The 20,847-nt window shown below is 49.4% G+C and overlaps 1 protein-coding gene across 1 annotated transcript in view; it reads right to left on the bottom strand.

The window, feature by feature from the left end:
• Window positions 1–19,611, bottom strand: part of GAB2 (GRB2 associated binding protein 2) — a 99,333-nt gene extending 79,722 nt beyond the window's left edge. Inside the window, exon 1 of the mRNA XM_074149260.1 lies at window positions 19,498–19,611. Coding sequence (XP_074005361.1) covers window positions 19,498–19,569 — 72 coding nt within the window. The 5' untranslated portion in view covers window positions 19,570–19,611. The remainder of the gene's footprint in view (window positions 1–19,497) is intronic.
• Between the last annotated feature and the right edge of the window lie 1,236 nt (window positions 19,612–20,847).

Here is a 20,847-nt window from a genome sequence, read left to right as displayed (position 1 = left end):
ATCAATTTTATTTCCAGCAGACAAGGCCTTCCCCAATGTTAAAAATAAACACATAAAGGCTAATTCAGCGTATCGCATCGAGTCGGATGAATCCATCCAAGCGGACTGGTACTGCCTGGTGTTTCATCCTCGATATCCCTCGGTCCTGAAGCCAGGCAAGGCACCCGATCTGCAGCTACCACATGCAGATTGTCCCCCTGACCCCACTCCAAAGCATCTGCACTTGCAATCAGTCCTTCTTACAGCTGGTTTCTTTTACAGCTTCTGCCATTAAACAAGCCTAATTAATGCAACAGGAAGGTGAGGTTCACCTCGACTTCGTTTAATGCTGGGTACCAGCAAATCTCAATCAGCATGGGAGGAGGTGAGGTCTTTGGGAGCATCCTTGTGCAGATGCTGCCCAAAGCATGTCCCAAGCAATCCCTGGGAGCAGGCACAGACTCCAGTTCATTTTGGGGAGGATATTAAAAAGCTCATTTTGCCCCATAGCAAGTATTGCTCTGGCATCGATACTCATCTGTTGACGATATTCCTCCAGCGCTGGAGGGAAGCGCGGGGATTTCTACACAAAATGGAAAGAGGGAGAGAGGTGAAGGCTGGTCTCTGGGAAAGCTGATGAAGAAACCAGATTCACCGGACAGAAACTAGTAGCCTGGTGCTTGGCTGGAAGCAATCAGAGTCGTGGGGTCTCCGGAGGGATCTCTGCTTTCTTGGGAAGACCAACGTTTAAAGAATCAAAAAGCAGACACAGCAGTTTTGAGCTCCCTGCAATATTCTGAGCATTTTTGGGGTAGTTTTGGCTATGTAAATGATTTTTGGTTGCAAACCCTTATGCAAATTCTGGCCCTGATGGCAAAGAATAAAGATTTCCTACACGTTCAGCAAATGACCGTGACTGTGGGTTGCGTTTGTGCAGGAGCACAGTCTTAGGAGGGGTGTTTCAGCAGCACCTTCAGTGATCAAAGGATCCTTCACAGGGCACAGCAACTAAAGATTTGGTCCTCAAGCTTTACTGAAGTGCAGGCTGAACCAACCCAAAATAAATCAGCCTCATCTCTCTCCCGGCTTGTTGCTGGATTTACCCTCCCAGCTTAGGAATGCAGCTGAAATTCTGCTCAGTTTAATAAATATAAGCCTGATGGAGACACACAATCTGCCCCCGCGCCTTCCTCGCCTCCAGGCAAAGATGACTTGGAGCACCTGCTCCTCATGGCACAAGAGCTGGTGGCTCCAGCAAGGTACATGAGAGTCCACACCACCATGAGCCCCGTCCTCCCGCAGCTGGATGTTCACGGGACTCTCCTGTCCATTTAAAAAATGCTTTTTGGATGCAGACCCCCATGAAACACCAGCACCGAGGACTCAGATTGCAGTTTCTCACAGCATCACACGCTTTGTGGGCTGGTATGGTACAGCTGAAAGAATTTTAAAAAAAAAGCAACTAAGCATCTTTGAAGTCCTACAGCAGGATTTATGTCAGCCAGGAACCGAACACAGGTCTCTGAAAGGTATCGCTTGATTTATTTCAAGGAGAACAAAGGAGGTTTTAGAGAAGGACACGCAGGTTACAGTGAGCAGCACACTATGGGGAGAGCTGAACCACAGCCCAAATATTGCCCTGGCATTGACACTCGTCTGTTGATGATATTTGTCCAGCACTGGAGGGAAGTGCAGTGATTTCTAGGCAAAATGGAAAGCAACGTGAAGGCTCGTCCAGCCACCTTCAGCTTAGAAGCAAACTCACGCTTGCATACAACAGGCGATACCCTCAATCTGCTAGGAAAAGCAGAGACAGGCTGGGTAAACTGAAAATGCCACCAGCAAACTCAAGCCCCGGCTCCCTTCTTGCTGGTCTTTCTTAAGCAAGCTAAAAAAAAAAAAAAAAAGACAACTGACTTTTAAAAACTCACTTGCTTCAACGCTCTAGGACCTGGCTTTTTATTACAAAATGGTAGAAAAGGAGAGGAAAAAATAATCAGCCCTCTTTTTTGTTTAATAAGAGCTCCCAAACCACTCCAAGGACTTGCAACTGCTGAGATAACTGTCCTGATTTCAGAGAGGACGGGTGTGGGTGGCATCTCCCGGCACGGAGGGGACGTTTGTATTGGCGACCGAGGCAGAAAGCCTCCACACAACCTAGGGAAAAGGGAAAAAAAAATAGAAAGAAAAAAAGAAAGAAAGAAAAAAACCCACCCAGCAAATAAACAAAAGCATTCCTAATAAACTGGAAATGTCATACTACATCAGGGATCACAAGATCGAGCCCAGAAAGGTCCAAATGGCAAGAACACGCTGTTAAAAACAGATGGGAAAAACAAGCCGGGAAAGGTTGAGACTGTGTTTCTGAACTTCTGTTCCCGACACGGCTTTAGAGCTGGTGCTGCTGTGGCTGGGGAGAAATACTAGCCACCAGCATCGTCCCAGTAATCCCTGTGGAAACCTTAAAGGGAGAGGATGGAGGAAAGAGTTTCAGGCTAAAATCCCTAATCAACCACTTTGGAAATGTAGATTTTTCCAGCTTGCCAAGCCCAGGCTCGCCACATGTTGAGTCAGGTTAAGAACCCTGTTTTTTGTTTTTTTTTTTTGTATTTTGGCCTTGGTTTTGTGGAGTCCTGCTTGGAATGGGGGGGTTGCTCCTCGTGGCATGGCTGCATGTCGAGGTTCGGGGTGGGTTTCTGGGATGCTCGACATCATAGGGATGGCCAGATGTAGCCTTTCTGGGCTCATTTCTGCTCATCTGAAGAAGGACTTGCAGAGGTGGCTCTACTCAGTGCTGTAAATCAGGTCCTCAGCAAGCCAAATACAAGTCACATGAAGGGAAAAGTGGGTTCCTGCTGACAACCCCCCTAAATGTTAAGAATTAGAAGAAAAGCACCTTTTCCATAAATTGGGAAGATGAGGGTACCAAAACATGCAGCCCACAGAGAGGAAACCTCCAGGCCTGCCGTCTCCAGGCTCAGCCCATCGTCCTCAAGGCAAGTGGAGATAAAGTTCCTGATGACAAACTCCTCAGATATACCAGATGGTATCAGCTATTCCTTGAGACTGTCAGAGACCTTCCAATGTAACAAAGTAACAGAAGTTTGTCAGGTTTTTTTTTGTTTTTTTTTTTTTTTGATGTAATTCCTTCCCCCACTTCTGAGCACATGAGAGTTGGAGCCAACACAGCTCTGGATGCAAGGAGCCCTGTTTGGGGTCCACATTTTCCAGGAGCTCAGACGCATTCAAGCCAAGAGGTACTATTTATAGAAAGAGGGTCTAGCCTGGAAGATCTCAAAAACTTTTGAGCCCTAAAGTCTGGAAGATCTCAAAAATATTTGTAAATATTGGGGTTTGGCTCAGATACCTTTCTACACAGGAGGAGCGTGGGGGGGAACACTTTCCGAAGCTCAAACCAAATGTTCTTCTGAAATTTAACAAGTCCAACTGATTTCCTCTATTATTTTACATTCCTTTTTGCTCTAGGTTCCAGGAGATGCCTAAATATCCAAGCACAAAGGCTGTCAGCACAGCTTTTCCAGCCCAGCAGGAAGTAGGAGATATCTCCAGGGAGAGCCTATTTTTGGAGAGCTATCCAATTCCAAACTAAGCCTTCAAACTTTTTGTTGTTATTATTTGGATTAAGGACAGCAGAGTAGGAGAGCTGAGGCATTCCCACAGCAGATCACATCGCTTCTCACACTGCCTGCTTCTCAGTGGCAGAAGGGAGGTCTTTGTATGGATGCAGGACAGGGCTGGGAATCCATGGCTAATGTCCTGGAGGTTTTTGAGGTCCCGAGCTGATATCTGGGCACCTTGACTTTTGGACGCAGTTGTGTTTAAATTTCAAAAATAGGTTCTTGATTCTGCACAACTTATCTTGCATGAGGCCAAGATGGATGGGAAAGACTCTTTTCCCTTTTACCCAAAATATTCCAAGTGAAAAACATGTAAATGACCAAGAATTGCATTAAAATAGCTTTGCACGACACCCAGCACTATACTCTCAGCAGCCAAGAGTAGGACACCCCAGAGCCCCACTGCTGAACAACTGGATTATACTAAATTAATTGCATCATCCACTGTTGTTTTTTTCCTTTTACAACTCCTATTTTATATGTTAAAAAACATTTAATAGCCATCCCTCAGCTTATTCCTTAAGATTAATAAGTCAAAACAGAATCACTGGGGAGTATGTAATAAAAAAAAAATAAAATACTAAAACCCCTTCGGCTGAATTTAATATCTATTAGAATCCTTAGTCACGATGGAAATGTATTTATAACCACAAACCTCCACTAAATTATCTTAACAGCCTCTAGCTGTTGTGCTTGATGGCCAAAACAGCACGGTAAATTAGCGTCTCACTGTACAAAATTATACCCATCGCTATTATACCATGTTTTAGTCCCAGCCTCTCAAAAGCAGAGCAAGATTTACTCTTATTACCCAACCAAGTTCACCTACCAGCACACACGTGTGCAATGCCACGTGTTTATTCCCCAAAAAAGAGTAAGTCCACCGATTTCTGCAATGTGGCGCAAACCCACAACGAACGCAGCACTGGCAACAGCCGCTCGCCTTTTCCCCCTCCTTTCCCACGTCTGGTTGACTTTCCGCTCATCAGATTTTCCCGTCTGGCAGCTGGACTGAGTTTTTAAACAGGCTGAATTCACTCCTAACCTCATCCGATGGACAAGGCACACGCGAGGTGAACTTGGCTCGGAAAACCTGGAATTTCTCAACACGAGACTGCAGGGACAGAGCGTGCCGGGACGCGGCTTAGAAACGGGTAAGATGAAGATGAGACTGGAGGATGTTGGTGTCTGGTTCCCAGCTCTGCGATGGACTTGTTGCAGACCCTGAAAAAGGCACTTAATCCCTGTAGACTTTAATTTCCTATTTATAAAGCAGGGAGAGCAAAGAGCCAAGAGTCCAGGAAGCAACCTGGCAGCACAAGGGTGGAAAGGCTGGAAACCCATTGTGTGTCCCAATCCCTGGCACCAACTCTTCGCTCTGTTAGGAAGGGCAAGTCTAAAATCCCTTGTGTTTGCAACCCACCTCGGTGCTATAACGCCAAGACCCTGTAATATTCAGGGTAGGTGGATAAGTATTAGTGAGAGAGTTGAAAGTGCAAAGAGCAAAGCTTGGGGGAAAGAAAATGAACCCAAGGCCAGCCCACACCTCTGGGCTTTGGGTGGAAGAGGATAATGGTGGGAAAATGGGAGAAGCAGATATGATAATATCCAGGAATATCCAAGGAATGGACATCTGAGATACAACTTGGAGAGCACTGCAGCTGCGTTTCTGATCATGCTTTGGTGTCTGGTTTTCTAGCAAACTGATATTTTTATTTTATTTTTTAAATATACATAATTAGCCAAAACTCTCCCGTGCTCTCAAGGAAACAACTCCAAGGTTTTGACCAGGCCCTTCCACAGTGAAAAAAGAAGGTTAAACCTTGCCTAAATTACAGCTGATTCAGCAGTAATGCACGCAGCAGAGGGGAGCGCGTAAACCCCAAACACGTCGTTCTGGCTTCTCACCTTCCTCCACAACCTGAGCTACGGTTGGTTAGTGGGAGGCATCAGGTACAAAGAAATGCAAAGAATAGACTTTAAAAGCTCTTATTCTTAATTACAAATGCAAATCTTGAAGCTTCTCATCCCCAAGTGGTACTCAACAACTCGATCCTATCTGAGATTACAAGAGCATCAGAGCAGCAGGTCCACGCTTCACCCCACCTAGTCTTAATGGCAGCATTTAACAGCATTGAGTGGCTCACAGCAGACATTTCCAAGAAACAGGATGGCCAGAGAAACATCACAAATGGAATATTTTAATCAAACGCCCTAGTTAACTAAAAACTCATACAAAAAGCCTCATAAATCTCCTACGTGTAGCCCAGGATAGATTTTGCTTGATGTCCCTCTTTCAGTTCCAACCCAGACCAATGCATGAGGTCCAGTTTCCATCTGCCCCAAGGCAAACACTCATTTTTTAGTCCCACTAACACAACCTATGGAGCGTAGAGCATTCTTTGAAGCACCACCATCCACAACACCAATTTGGAAGACGCCCTGCCTTCGGCTGCATGTGAAGCGTCTTCAGTATTAAAACAAAAAAAAACCACCCCTGAAGACAACCTTCTTCTCTACACATGACTCCATCTTCAAACCTCGCTCCTCGGCACACCTCCCTGTGACAGCACATGATACATCAGCCCGTCTGCACACCAGCTGGCTGTACTGATTTGATGCTAAAAAGAGCGTATTGATTGATTCCCAGTCGAAGCCTCAACCAACGTGTTTTGCAAGCGTTTGAGGCAACGGCCTGATCCTTTCAGGCCCTCCCTGGAGTTAACTTTGCAGGGCAAGAGCTCAAAAGGCGGCTCTGGGAGCAAGCCCATGGGTATGGTGATGGATGTAGCTAGTCGGACCAAAGCACACCCCGTTGCAGGTGGAAACTCTCTGAAAAGGCAGGTGGAGGGAGCCCCATCACTCGCAGACCTATCCTCAGCTGTTTGACTGGTTTAAGCCTCAAAACATCAAATTTGTTCCTTTCCAGTGTTTTCTTCATGGTATCAACTTCCACCATTGCAGACTTTCGCATTACTCACGTCTCACCTCCTTTAAAAGGTGCAAATTCAGACTCAGTAGGAGGAGGCATGTTTCTCCCCCCTCGCACATCTATAGCGGAGGCTGAAGGATGAAGAAACAAAAAGATCTTACAGGCTTTAACATCTGTGACCATCTCCCCTTCTATGTTTGATGCTGAGGGATCAGAAACGTCTGATGCCCTCTCCCGAGTGCAAATCTTGCCTCTCCAAGACTGGGTTCAGGTGATGGGGTGGGACCCTCCCTCTCTTTGCTGATGTGCCAAACACTTCGGGCCACCTCCAGGCAGAAGGACCCTGAGGTGCTCCCATAAGAAGTCCCACAAGCCAAGCTAAAATGCTGCCCCCTTCCCCTGCATGGAGGGGGCAGCCCCGTGGGCTTTTATCAGGGCACTTTCTCATTTACTTTCTTTGGAAGGTGGCTGTCCCTTGCCGTGTCGGAGGCCTGTCACGTAAAGCTTTCCCAGGCTCCTAATCACTCTCGTCACCCTTCTCTGAAGACTCTGGTGTCAGGGGTCCACCCACACACGCATTGCTGCAGGATAAAGTCCTGATCGCTGGCAGGAAAACTCCCCGCTCCCTGTCCTGCCTCACTCCATGCACGCAGAGGCCTCGGAGAGAGATCTATATGGTCAAGGCTAGGTCCAAACCTCAGTCCCCAATTTCTGGCCTCCTGCAGGGGCCAGCCTGCATCATTTCTCAGCATCTCCTTCCCCTTGGCACGGCCAGGAGAACGCCATACACTCCCTGTCACTCCCCACATCCCATCTCTTCTGCCTTTCTTCTTCTTTTTTTCCTTTTTCTTTCATTTATTTTATTTATTCCCCTCCTTCAGAGGCTTTAAGCCTCCGACAATCACGGATTGCTCGCTGTCTGCATGGATATCCACTATGGATAAGGTAAGACCGGGTTGGGGGTAGCAGCGGGGCTCAGCCACCAGCTCCGCTCCCCTCTCTCCTGCCACCCCAGCTCTGAGCCCTGACCCCCAAAACAATGAGCCCTTCTATTCCCCATCGACCCGCTGGAAACTACCCTCTGACGTTACGTGCTGCGGAGAGTGGGCGAGGGAGGCAGGGAAGGCGAGAGGGAGGGAGGGAGGGAGGGAGGAAGGGAGAACACAAGCCTCGAGTCATCGATTCTTCTTGGGTCAAAGCAAATGAGGTTTTCCTGGGAGGTTCCTATCTGGAGGGAGTTATTGAGGAACAACGCAGAGAGCCAGAGTCAAAGGAGCTGCGTTGGTGTTGATGGCATGGAAGCCAAGCGGCTGTTTTCTGCTGTCAATAAGCCAGAAGGGGGCATTTATTGTGTTTGCCCCTTCCTGGGCTGGATGGATCTCAAGCACGGCACCTGCGTGGAAGCAGCGTGAGAAGGATGGAGATCCGGAGGTGCCAAGGTGGCCTCTGTAGGGGTGGTGAGTGGGACTTTGCAAGGCAGAGGCAACCGAGGAGGACCGAAACCCTGAGCTGAATTACACACGCCAATCTCCCCTTTCCCGTGGGGCACTATTTCAAGCCAAGAGCATCCAGGGAGCAGTCAAAACCCACATTACTCCCCTACAAAGAGACAACAAAGAACCCCAAAAGATGCTTAAATATGTACATGGATGAAGATCTGCAGAACAGATCAGTAGCAATGACTAATAACCCCATTTAGCATGATTACTGACGTTACTAGAAGATAAAAAAAAACGCAGACAAACATATGTATCACTCGGTTCAACAGCAGCACACAGTGCCAAGGCCTACAGCGTATGTATCACACAGCTCTTGGAAGCTGAAAATTTTGAAAACACCCCAAAGTCACCAGAAAAGGGAAAGGAAGGTTTACTAATCAGTTCTGGAAACGAGACGTAATCCCCGTTCGGGTATTACGTTAAATGGCCAAGGATTTTGTTTAGCAAGACAACTCGCGTCCTTTGGCAGCCACAGGAAAGTCCACGGGGATGTTCAGAAGGTCAGCGAGGAACCTGGACGGGCAAGGCAGCAGCTGCAATCACCAGCAAAACTTAATCGCTGAACATCTACACAATTCAAAAGACCACAAATCTTTGACTCAAAATGTTATTTCCATCTTGCCATATGGATGCGGGAGCTGGAACTCCACCAAAGAGATGTCTAAATGCCTTCCAAAGCAAACGCCTTTGGAAAATACCAGGTTTTAATGGAATAGGATGCATAACAAGTACTGAGATGCTATTAGGGCAGCATCTCAGATCCAGGAGACACGATGGAAATATTTTGGACGTGGCCAAAAGGCGTTGGGAAGCCAAATAAATAATTAAGAAAAAAAAAAACAAACAACAACCAGAAGATATTTCTGTCAATAGATTACAGGAAAAAGAGACCAAACAAACAGGATTTAAAAATTCAGGCCACGTGAAGAAGAGTCCAGAGTAGGCAGAGATGGAAAAGCTTTCCAAGCAACGGAAAGGAGGAAGCAATTTGAACGCTTAATACAGAAATGTCTAAGAGCTCTTCTCGACTGGTCCTGCCTCAAAGCCAGATTTCAACTATTAATAAAAATGTCCCTATTTCTGGCCCAAGAGTGAACCTCCCATCCTGAACAGGCATCGTTTTGGGGTGAGAATATTCACATTTGGACGGAGAAGTTCATTTCTAGGTATTAGTGTAATGCAGACAACCAGACTGATGCAAGATTTCCCAGATCCTAACCTTCTCCAGGAAAACTGCGCAAGAGCTCAGGAAAAACAAAAAAAAAAGGGAACTGCATACGAAAAGACTAAATCCAGAGATGCAATCGCCCCCCCAGGTTGCTGGCATCAAATTATTCCAGATTCATTGGAGAAACAGACACCGCTGGCTATCTTACACAGCAAGAAACATATGCTTCCAGCCCTCATATTTTCCTCCTGTTATTTAAAGGCACAGCTTGCAAGCTCCAGACTTTTTGATGAGCTTTTTTTTTTTTGGACCTGATCTTTCTTTCTTTCTTTCTTTCTTTTTAATTTAAACACAGCACATGTTTAAATTACTGTATGGCTAGATGTGATTGATGACATGCGCGCGGGCAGGTTTGCACACTGACCTTGAGGAATTCCTCTTCATACCTTATAAAACCAGGTGGTTGCAGGGATACCTTAGGTGCCAGCGTGGTCGCCTGGAGGCACGCACACGGTCAGCGTGGCTTCTTGAGGTCTGGGCTCTGATCTCTGTGATTTCACGTGCTGAATACTGGCCTTTTCTGTGGCTCATCATGAATAAGAAAGGAGATGCTCTTCACTGACCGCCTCCCGCCAGTTTGCTGCTGGTTTAACCCGCGATCAGCGCAAAGCTGGTTTCGCTTGGCACCGAGGTGTCCGGGTGCTGATCCCGTTTCTCCAGATTCAGGCTGAAAAAAGCCTAAGGAGGAGCAAACCCGCCCATCCCTCTGCAAGTGTCAGACCTGGACCGCTTTGCCCCCGCATTTCCAGGCCAGCAACTCTGAAAGCTTGTGCCTAAAAGCATCCAGCCACGGTGGGTTATTAACACAGTGATGTGCAAGGGTGTAAACAAGTAATTTCTAACACCAATGATTTCTCGGTTGGGATGAGAGACTGGAAAAGGCAAACAAAAACCCAACCCAGCCTTTCCCTGTTCAGCTCCTTTCGAGCCCGCAGCGCTGCGTGCTGGGGAAGGACCAGAGATAAGGCACAGAGATAGAATCATAGAATCGTCTAGGTTGGAAGGGACCTTCAAGATCATCTAGTCCAACCATCAACCTAACTCTGATGAAAAAAACATCACTAAACCATGTCCCCCAGCACCGCGTCAACCCATCTTTTGAACACCTCCAGGGATGGTGCTTCAACCACTTCCCTGGGCAGCCCATTTCAAGGCTTGATAACCCTTGCAGTGTAAAAATTCTTCCTAGTATCCAACCTGAACCTCCCCTGGTGCAACTTGAGGCCATTTCCTCTTGTCCTGTCACCTGTGACTTGGGAGAAGAGACCGACCCCTGCCTCCCTACACCCTCCTTTCAGGGATTGTAGAGAGCAAGGTCTCCCCTCAGCCTCCTTTTCTTCAGGCTGAACAACCCCAGCTCCCTCAGCTGCTCCTCACAAGACTTGTTCTCCAGAACCTCACCAGCTCCATTGCCCTTCTCTGGACCCGCTCCAGCACCTCAATGTCTTTTTTGTGGTAAGGGGCCCAAAACTGGACACAGCACTTGAGGTGGGGCCTCACCAGTGCCCAGTACAGGGGGACGATCACCTCTTGAGTCCTATTCACCACGCTGTTCCTGATACAGGCCAGGTTGCTGGTGGCCTTCTTGGCTACCTGGGCACACTGCTGGCTCATGTTCAGCCGACAGTCGACCAACACCCCCAGGTCCTTTTCTGCCAGGCAGCTCCAGCCACTCTGCCCCAAGCCTGTAGCGCTGCATGGGCTTGGTGTGACCCAAGTGCAGGACCCGGCACTTGGCCTTATTGAAACTCATCCCGTTGGTCTCAGCCCATCGATCCAGCCTGTCCAGATCCCTCTGCAAAGCCTTTCTACCCTCCAGCAGGTCGACACTCCCACCCAACTTGGTGTCATCTGCAAACTTACTGAGGGTGCACTCAATCCCCTCGTCCAGATCATTTTAAAGATGTTAAAGTGAACTGCCCCCACTACCGAGCCCTGTGGGACACCACTCGTGACCGGCCGCCAACTGGATTTAACTCCATTCACCACCACTCTCTGAGCCTGGCCCTCCAGCCAGTTTTTAACCCAGTGGAGAGTACTCCCATCCAAGCCATGGGCAGGCAGTTTCTCCAGGAGGATACTGTGGGAGACTGTATCAAAGGCCTCGCTAAAGTCCAGGTAAACAACATCCACAGCCTTTCCCTCATCCACCAAGCGGGTCACTTTATCATAGAAGGAGATCAGGTTTGTCAAGCAGGACCTGCCTCTCATGAACCCGTCATCTGATGTACAAGCAAGAATGAAGATTTTCCCCTTCTCAAGCTATTTTCGTTATTTGAACAGAATTACAAGAGCCACCGCTAGAATGTGGAGACACCAAATGAAACCTCGGAGGGCAGGTCTGCTCCTGGCTTATTCACCCGCATGAGGAGTGCTGCTGTAGGTGCTGCTCAGTGACCCATAGCAGAGGTCCAGGATGCTCCAGGAGACTTTCTGGATGCTCAGCAGCTTTGGGAGCCTCTCCGGAGCCAGATGCTGGTGGCATGAGCCAGGCTCTCAACAGCCCTGGTGGCAGAGCCAGGCTTCCCGCTTGCAGCTCCGGATGAGGAAATCAAATCAGCCTGTATTTACACGACACCTCTTGGCCAAACGATATGCCTAGGTGTGCCGCAATTAAAATTCCATAAAATTACCCAGCCAAAGGATGGTGTGGGGATAATAAGCATTTGCATGTTGTTGATCCTGGCTTTAACCTCTTTTGGCCATATCCTTGGCAGGATGGGTCTCTCCCACGGAGAAGGGCTAAGATGTGAAGGAGAGGCCACGCAGAACAGCAACGACAGCAGTTCAGAAACCTCTCTCAGCTCTGTTGCTGCTCTCCGTGCACCCTGAAGTAAATCAAAGTCTCTCTTCCTCATTTCTCCCGTCTCCCGAGATAGGGATAAACACGCTTCGCCACCACTCTTAGGTGCTGTAAGATCCACCTAAGCCTTATGATAAGGAAGTGAGACTTTAAAGACTTGACAGGAGCGCTGAAAGGAAGGGCAGTTTACATTAAAAGCAGTAATTTCCAAATCTTCTGGATCAACTCATCTCAGAGAGCCCCCAGATGACCTTGGCACTCTCGCTGTCTAAATCCCTGCTAGAAGTACTACGTACTCCCATGGACCAGTTGCAATCCCTTTCCGTAGCATCAGGCTTCCCCAGCAGCCGGGGAGCAGCTCAGAAACCCCTGGCTCAGGTAGAAGCGATAAAGCCAAGCCAAGTTCCCAGCTGTGGGAATGACCCCGAGCACAAGTGCAGCCAAACCACTGACTTGCTCCGTGCCTCGGTTTCCCCACCCGACCAAACCCTTCAGGGCAGATGTGGTCTCACCAAACACCCAGCGCATCGAGCCCCAATCCCAGTCTCTTCAGCTGCTACCATAATCCAAATAAATAATACTTTCTCTGCATTTGAGTCACTACTATAAATTATGTGCTTCAGTCTGGTAAACACTATTACATCACCTCTTGCATCTGACACTTGCTAAAAGAAAAAGACAGAAAAAAAAAAAAAAAGTGTTTCAGTATCACTTCTGCTCTCTTCCAAAGAGAAATGAAGACAGTTTCCTGTTACGCTTTCCTTAAGTATTGTTTGTCTTTCTTAAGTTCAACCTGTGCTTTGCCACCATCGATCTTTTACATCTGCCGTGGACTTTGCCAGGACCATCGGCCAGCTCTGAAGTCACGACAGCCAGCCAAAGATTCACTCAGGCTGTCTTAAGCAAAGCCAAAGCACCAGGAAAATACACCAGTTTCACTCCCCACAGAACACACGGGCTCCTCACCTCTACGGGTATGTCCACCTGGGCCAATGCAATGCCTCAAGTTAGCCCTGACCAAACCAGCTTGAGTTTCAGCAGCTGAGGAAATGCCCTAGAACAGCACTTCTCATGGGTTCATTGTGTTGGTAGAAAACAAAACAAGGACTATCCACCTGCAGCAAGAGCTGGGCTAAAGCAGCTATATTGCTTCCTAGATTGGTGGATCCACGCTGCACTATGCCACCAAGGTATCAGAAACGTTGGGTTGAAGGTATCTGAGGAGGTCTCTAGTCCAACCTTGCATTTGAGGTGTGACTAGATCAGGTCAGCTGGGATTTTCTCTAGCCAAGTCTTGAAAACCTCTCAAGACTGAGGCCCTGCAGCCCCTGTGGGAACCTGCTCCTCTACACCACGACCCTCCTACTGGAGGAGCTTCCCCAAGACCCAAACTGAGCCTCCAAAATTGGGTTGCGGTTGTTGCCCCTTATTTTGCCACCTGCTAAAACTGAGAAGAGTTTGACTCCATCATCCCCTTAACCATCCTTCCAGTAGCTGCAAGTTACTATATCAAGAGTAGAGTATCATGACGGCAATACGCCTCCCCATCTGACTGCCCCTAGACAATGAATGCTACAGTAGGCAAGGGAACGCAACCCCAAACCCAAGCAAAATGACCCTGAGAGAAGGTTGTGTGTTTTGACTCATCAGCAATGATGCAGCAGAGAAACAAGTTGTGGAGCGTGACCTTCGTGCAGTGTTGCACAAGAGAGGTGGTGCTGCAGGACCGCGTGTGGGCACTGCTCTTGCAAACAAAATGCACCCATGACCTGAAAAACCTTCTCCAGTGGAGTAAGCCTTCATCCCTCCTCTGAATCATGGGGCAGGTGACAACAAAGACACCTGATGGTCTTTTTGAACCAAGCCTGGAGATTACATGGGAGGAGCAGGGTGCAGCAAGGCAGCTTGACAGATGGAATAAGATGCATAGTCATGGAGTTCAGGACTGTCAAAACTTTCTGCAGAAAACTTGTTTGCACTGGGTCAGAGGACTTCCCTGAGTCCCACCAGCAGATCTAGGTGACACGATTTGTGCCCTAAAGCCTCTTTGCTATCCCTCCCAAGTTCAGGCTCAAAATCCATAAATTCACCTAAACCAGCCCTGGAAGGGATTTTTGGAGAATTTGTCAAATTTATTCCACTACCTCAAAACAGGATCAGCTCTCCTGAAGCATAGTTTGGCCAACCTGCCTATCGAAACTTCCACCAACGGAGACTCTAAGCCCATCCCAAACCATCTGGTTCCAGAGGTTAGGAAGTTTTTCCTAACACTTGCTTCCCTGGCTGCAGCTTGAGCTCAGCACTTCTTGGCCTCCCACCGCTGGCCATGGAGAAGTTTACTCCCTTCCCCTTCACAGCTACCTTTGACATGCTCGAGGACTGTTATTTCTCCTCTCATCCCTAGACTAAACAACCTCATTTCCTTCAGTCTTTCCACATTTTCTCGGCTTCTGCTCATTTTTCGGTGCTTTTCTCTGGAGTTTCTGCAACTGTTTCCTACATTGGGTAGAGGGGAGCATCCCGAATCGGGCATGGCACAGCTGAAGATGAGAGCTACCCATTAAAACTCCTTATAGATAAGAGAAAAAGAGATCACTTTGCTTAATATCCATTTCTTTCTGGTTTGCTGCAGAGTTAAGGGGATCTCCTTTCTTCTCTCCCTGCTCTAAAATTTCATCCTGATTAGCACCGTACCAAACCTCACCCGGTATCCCAATGTTCTGAGCAGTCTAATACTTCTCTGCTCTGGTGATCCTACTTCAGCCCACATCCTATGTCCTCATTTAACAAGGATATCCTTGCTGTGCATCTTCAGGTGGGATATGAGGGACTCCCCTACTTCAGGGACCAAAAGAAACTCTTTATCAGGGAGTCACCCCTAGGAATACGGCTGCGATCAGTAAATCAGCCTGTTACCTTCAGGACAAGAGGTTAACAGGCACAAACTTGAACATAAGAAGTTCCATCTAAACATGAGGAGGAACTTCTTTCCTGTGACGGTGGCAGAGCCCTGGAAGAGGCTGCCCAGAGAGGTGGTGGAGTCTCCTTCCCTGGAGACATTCCAAACCCGCCTGGACAAGTTCCTGTGCAACCTGCTCTGGGTGGACCTGCTCTGGCAGGGGGGTTGGACTAGATGATCTCCAGAGGTCCCTTCCAACCCCATAGCATTCTGTGATTCTGTCATACCCCCCTTAAACTCTTCTGCTCACCCCATAGGAGAGGAGCATGTCTTCCGATGACTTTGATAAAACTGCTTCTGCTTGATGTAAAAAACGACCACTGATGCACAAAGCCAAACTCTCCCCCGACTTAAACCAGCGGGGGGGGGGGGGGGCGGGGGGAAGCAGTAAAGGATTTTAAGCCAATCCAAGAGGAGAAGCTTTTGTTTTAGTCAGAATCGTAGACATACATCTCAGCCAGACAGAAAAATGCTCTGACTTCACGGTACATAAAGAAGCAGGCAAAGCTCGCTGATGTAATGATGGGAAGCTAAGAGCTCCTCTACCACGACAGCAATTATTTTTTTTTATACATTGCTTTTCCGCCAGAGAGCCCACCCCCGAAGCCCATCGTGCCAGGCGGCGGAGAGACACAAAACACCACTCTAAACCCACGTCTAACTCAAGAGACAACAGACACGCACGTCCAGTGGGAGAGCACCAGGAGACAGTGAGTCAGTACAGACCGGCACAACACGCGCTGGTCTCGGCTCCTCGGTCACACAACTGAAGCCAAGGGTTTTGTTTAGGGATTGGAGGGGTTTTTTTTATTTTTTTTTTTTTTTTCATGGTTGTTTTAAGGAGGAACCAGGAGGATAATTAAAGGACAGCTCTGTGCTTTGTGGCTGTGTACAAGGAGACCCTTCCATGCATGAAAGTCAGAAGGGGAGAAGGTGGGGACCTGTTACGATAGGATGAAGGGCAATGATTTTAAACTAAAAGAGGGGAGACTTAGACTAAATTTAAGGAAGAAATTTTTCACAATGAAGGTGCTGCCCCAAGTAGCCCAGGTTGCCCAGAGAGGAGGGAGATGCCCCATCCCTGGAAACATTCCAGGTCAGGTTGGACAGGGCTCTGAGCAACCTCATCTAGTGGAAGATGTCCCTGCTCAATGCAGGGGGGTTGGACTAGATGGCCTTTAAAGGTCCCTTCCAACCTAAACCGTTCTGTGACTCATTGAAGGTAAAAAAGTGTTTGTCTGGAAAAAAAATAAAATAAAAAAAAAATCAAGCAAGAAGACATTGGAGCTTGGAGGCAGAAGGTGTATTTTGATTTCTCCATTACTTTTGACCTTTGATTGTTTGGTTACCTTTCATTATCAGTATTACAGTAGCATCTATAGACCTCATCTGAGATCATGGGCAAATTCCCTAGGCTCTACATGAACCCCTGTCCCCAGTTATGCGGCAGAAAAGAGGCACAATTCGTCTCAACCTCGAAACAGTCATTGTTTGATCAGATGAATGTCACCCAACGGAAGAGAAACTCCAGACCCCAGTATTTCCCAGGGCATTGTACAAAAAGGTCCTACATAAAACATCCCACAATCTCACATAAACACAATCCTCTAAAATGAAACCAAGCGGGTACTGCTGTAAATGCAGATTAACGCTGCGTGGATCAGGGGTGGAGAAAAAACCCCCCTCCCCAACTTCTCTGGATGGAATTTAGAAAGAAAATCTACCACCTTCCCCTCTTGCCAAGGATCTCCTTGAAAAGTAAAACCAAAACAAAACCAGGCTTATAAAAGCACAGCATTTCAAGGACAGCAGCAGCAACACACCCATGTGCAGACACGTACATTTGAAAGGCACTTGTCAAAGAAAAAATAAATCTATCATCTTCCCTGTGTCGATACAGCCAGAGCAGGAACTTCAAACCCGATTAGCAGCATCCTGCAGCCTGAGATTCCTCCTTTGAGGTCTCAAAGCAGAATATAAACCGAAGGCATAAGGAAAGCGGCAAAGCCAGCAGCTCAGCGCCTTCCCTTTGAGTCCGTACAAAAGCTGGTGTAACACCCTGGTGGCTGAAAACTCACCTTTTGAGCCTGAAAACCAAAGTCCAACCATGTGGGTTTGTTGCAGACGAAGGCAGGTTTTAGGGGAGCAAAGCCATCAGTCTCAGGCTCTACCACATTTAGCTGCTTGAAACCACTATCGAAGAGAATCATAGAATGGTTTGGGTTGGAAGGGATCTTGAAGATCATCAAGTCCCAACCCCCCTGCCATGGGCAGGGACACCTCCACTAGACCAGGTTGCTCAAAGCCCCGTCGAACCTGGCCTTGAACACCTCCAGGGATGGGGCAGCCACAGCTTCTCTGGGCAACCCGTTCCAAGAGAACAACTTGACCAACACATCAACGCCCTGGATGCACGATGCACTTAAAGAAATATTATTATATTAATAATAATGCATCAAAAAGCAAGGGAATGGGGCACCACCGAGCGAGGCACAGTACCAGTTAAGGTCAACATTTTCAAATCCAGCCACCGATGCAGGAAGCCGCTGCAAAGCGGCGTGACTGGAAGGGAAGTCCCACTGACCACAGCGCCGGGACCGCTCCGGCACAGAGATCCCCTCGAGTGACATCTGCCGAGCAGGGCTTCCTGCCCCGCGGAGGCTGCGTGGGACGGCCGGGCACATCTCAGCACGGCCGCGTTTCCTCTTGGGGGAATGAGGATGTTTTGAAAACATAGGTGGCTTGCAAAGCACTTTGGGATGTTATCTGGATGAAAAGCACTCTTATGCACGTCGATAATTAGCGCTAACCGCCGGCGTGTCACACCCTCGTGTAGAGCATTTAGCAGATTTATTCAGCTCTCTCTGGAATGCCGGAGCACAGGCTGGATATTCAGAAGGCGACGTGAGTGCCCTTTCACGGGGAGGGGGGGAGACGCTGGGGAGCTAACGATGTTTGATGAGTTAAGGCCACTGGTGACTCAGGATCAGCAATTAGTTGATTTCTGCGGGAGGAAGGTGCTCTGCTCCATTAAGCTAAAAGCATCCTTCACAGTTCAGCATGCACAAACTCATTCTGCCCAGCTCCCCCAAAGCCTGCCTACATACATCAGGGGTTTGATATTTCCCATGTAAACACCCGGTTTTACCGTTGTCACGGTACATTTTGGGGGGGGGAGAGGGGGGAAGAGGGAGGAAAAGAACCGTATTCCCTCGCAGCTCCATCCCGCAGTCAACCTGATTGTCCCTTGAAGGGGATCAGGCACGCAAGGAAAGGATTGCCAAGAGAGACCAGGCACGCAAAGGGATGCGGCATCACTGATATCTACGGGGCTGCACCCATTTCGGACAAGGCAAATAACACCAGTTCACAAATGGGATACCCCTTCAGCCCTGCACCGGCCCGTGATAGGGCACTACAGACATCGACCTCCCTCTCAAGGGTAGGCAGTGATGCTTCCATCAATCGATAACAGGCACCGGGGAGACACCAGCTGCACTTATTCTGCTTCCCATTCCCAAAATCCACGCGGGCAAAAGCAACGGGACCAAAGGACGATTCCCTCCTAGGAAGGGAAAACATCCAGCTCACTCCCGGAGGCTGCGTCCCAGCCACCTGGAGCCTGGCAGAAGTCGGTCACTGGAGTCAGGGAGCAGGACCTCGGCTTCATCCCGGGGAGCGATGTGCCGAGTCATAGGGTGGCAGCTCGACGCTGCCGCGTTTCTGAGCTTTAGAGCTCGGCGAGCCCGTCAGGCGGAGGGCGCAAAGAACAGTTATTTCTTTCCATGAGTGGGGAATGTGACAGAGCCGGCGTTTGGACCCTCTTTTTACAACTTCTTTGAAGTGTTTTGATCTCAGCCGCTAATGACACAAAGGGCTATCGAAGCGCTCCTGGTGCTATCTTCAAAGGCTTCGGACGTTAAATGATTAATAGGAACCGTGAGCGGGGAGGGGGGAAGCGACCGTTATGGGGGTGTTGGGGGCGGGGGGGAGGGAATCCGAGATGCATTATCACCTTTACTCTCTGGGACAAAGGTATTGCTAACCTCCCCCTAAAAAAAACCCACGACTTCAAAGGTGGGGGTGTGACAGTCGCAGGTCCCGGCTGAGCCCGGCCACCGCGGGGCGCAGCAAGAACTGCCCCAAAACCGGAGTCCCGCTCCAGCCGTGGGACGAGCCCGGGAGGGGGGGGTTGGTGGTGGTGGTGGTGGGGAAAAGAGGGGGGGGTCGGAGATGCTTCCACCCCCCCTTTCCCCGAGCAGCGAGGACCCACCACCAACCCCTCCCGGCCAGGGCAAGTGGCATCCCCCCCCCCGCCTTGCCCAGCCTCCGCGGCGCCGGGCGAGGCGGCTGCAGGTGCAGCGGAGCGGGCGGCGGCTACCGGAGGAAGGGAGAATGGGGGGGGGGGGGGGGGGGAAGAGCCCGGGTTAGAGACGAGATGGGGTGGATTGAGACTTACGTATCTCCTTAACTTCTTCTCCGGCGGTGACTTTCGGAGCCAGCCCGAACACACGACCTCCCCGCCGCTCATCGCGGCGGCCGGGCGCTGCCTCCCCCGGCGCTCAGCGCCGGCAGCGCCGGCCCATGGAGGGCGGTGGGTGGGTGGATGGATGGAGGGATGGAAGGGTGGATGGATGTGTAGGTGGGTGGGGAGATGGATGGATGAAGGGTGGGGGGGGGGGGGGGGACACGAGGAACGCCTTTCCCCCCCCGCCGCCGCTGCCGCCGCCGGGCTGCGAGCGGGGAAAGCAGGAAACTGGCTCCTTCCCCGGCTCACCACGCCTCCCGCCCCGCCAGCCTGCTTTAAAGATACAAACCCTACGGGGAAGAGGGGCTGCTCGGCCCCGGGAGGCTTCCCCGCCACCCGGGAGGGGCTGCCTCTCCTTCCTGACACCCCCCACTTTAGCACTATATAGGAACTTTACGCATACCGCAGCAGGTCATCTGCACGGTAGCCCGGCACTGCCTTAATCAAAAAGTCATGCCCCCCCCCCCCCCCCCCACCCCCAAACCCCTCCACCATAAGGTTTAATCACCCCAGGACCCTTCCCCTCTTTTGATGGAAAAGGCCCTTCTCACCCCAAAAAGGAGATACAAGCTTTCCCCCCGCCACGCTCAGGGGCTTGTGCGTGAGACGAAGATGCCATAGGAAAACAAAGAGGTTGAGTAAGAAACAGCCAAACACCAGCAATAGCAAAAAAAAAAAAACCCTCCTGGATGGAAAAAAAAAAAATAATAAAAAAAAAAAAAAATTGAGGGGAATCGATAAAAGCTTCATATTTTATTATTGATTTTTAAATAATGGAGCTGTGCCCACTGAAAGGGGATTTGACTGCCACTGGAGTCTCACGCAGACAAGCCGCGTTTCGTATTACAGCGTACTATACCCCGGCTGAGATTAACTATCATCTTCCAGATCTAGAAGCACCGTACATTGAAAAGCCTGATCCTCTCCCCAGCTCTGGCAGCGCAAAAAAACTTCCCTCCGCAGCCCTGCGAGTGGGATTACGCTCTAAGCCCTCCTTTTGCTCCGTCCTTAAAACCAAAAATCTGGGCATGGCACTCGTAAAAGGCGAGTCCTCCCAGCCCACGCTCACGCTGCCCGCTTACTGGGGAAATACAACTTGTGGGGGGGTTGTTTGCTGGGGATGGATTTCTGAGACCTGCCTCTATACAGCACTTCTGCCCCAAACCTGCTCGGGCACATTCAGTCATTCCTGCCTCAACTTCCCGGCCCGTCCAACCTCCCTGGGCAGGGACGGTTCCCTCCTGACGTGTTTGTGCCGGAGCTGGTGCAATAACAGCTCCA

This window comes from Numenius arquata, chromosome 1 (genome assembly GCF_964106895.1).
Source record: "Numenius arquata chromosome 1, bNumArq3.hap1.1, whole genome shotgun sequence".
NCBI lineage: Eukaryota > Metazoa > Chordata > Aves > Charadriiformes > Scolopacidae > Numenius > Numenius arquata.
The sequence above is the reverse complement of the archived record's forward strand: the minus strand, read 5'-3'. Positions and strand labels throughout refer to the sequence as shown.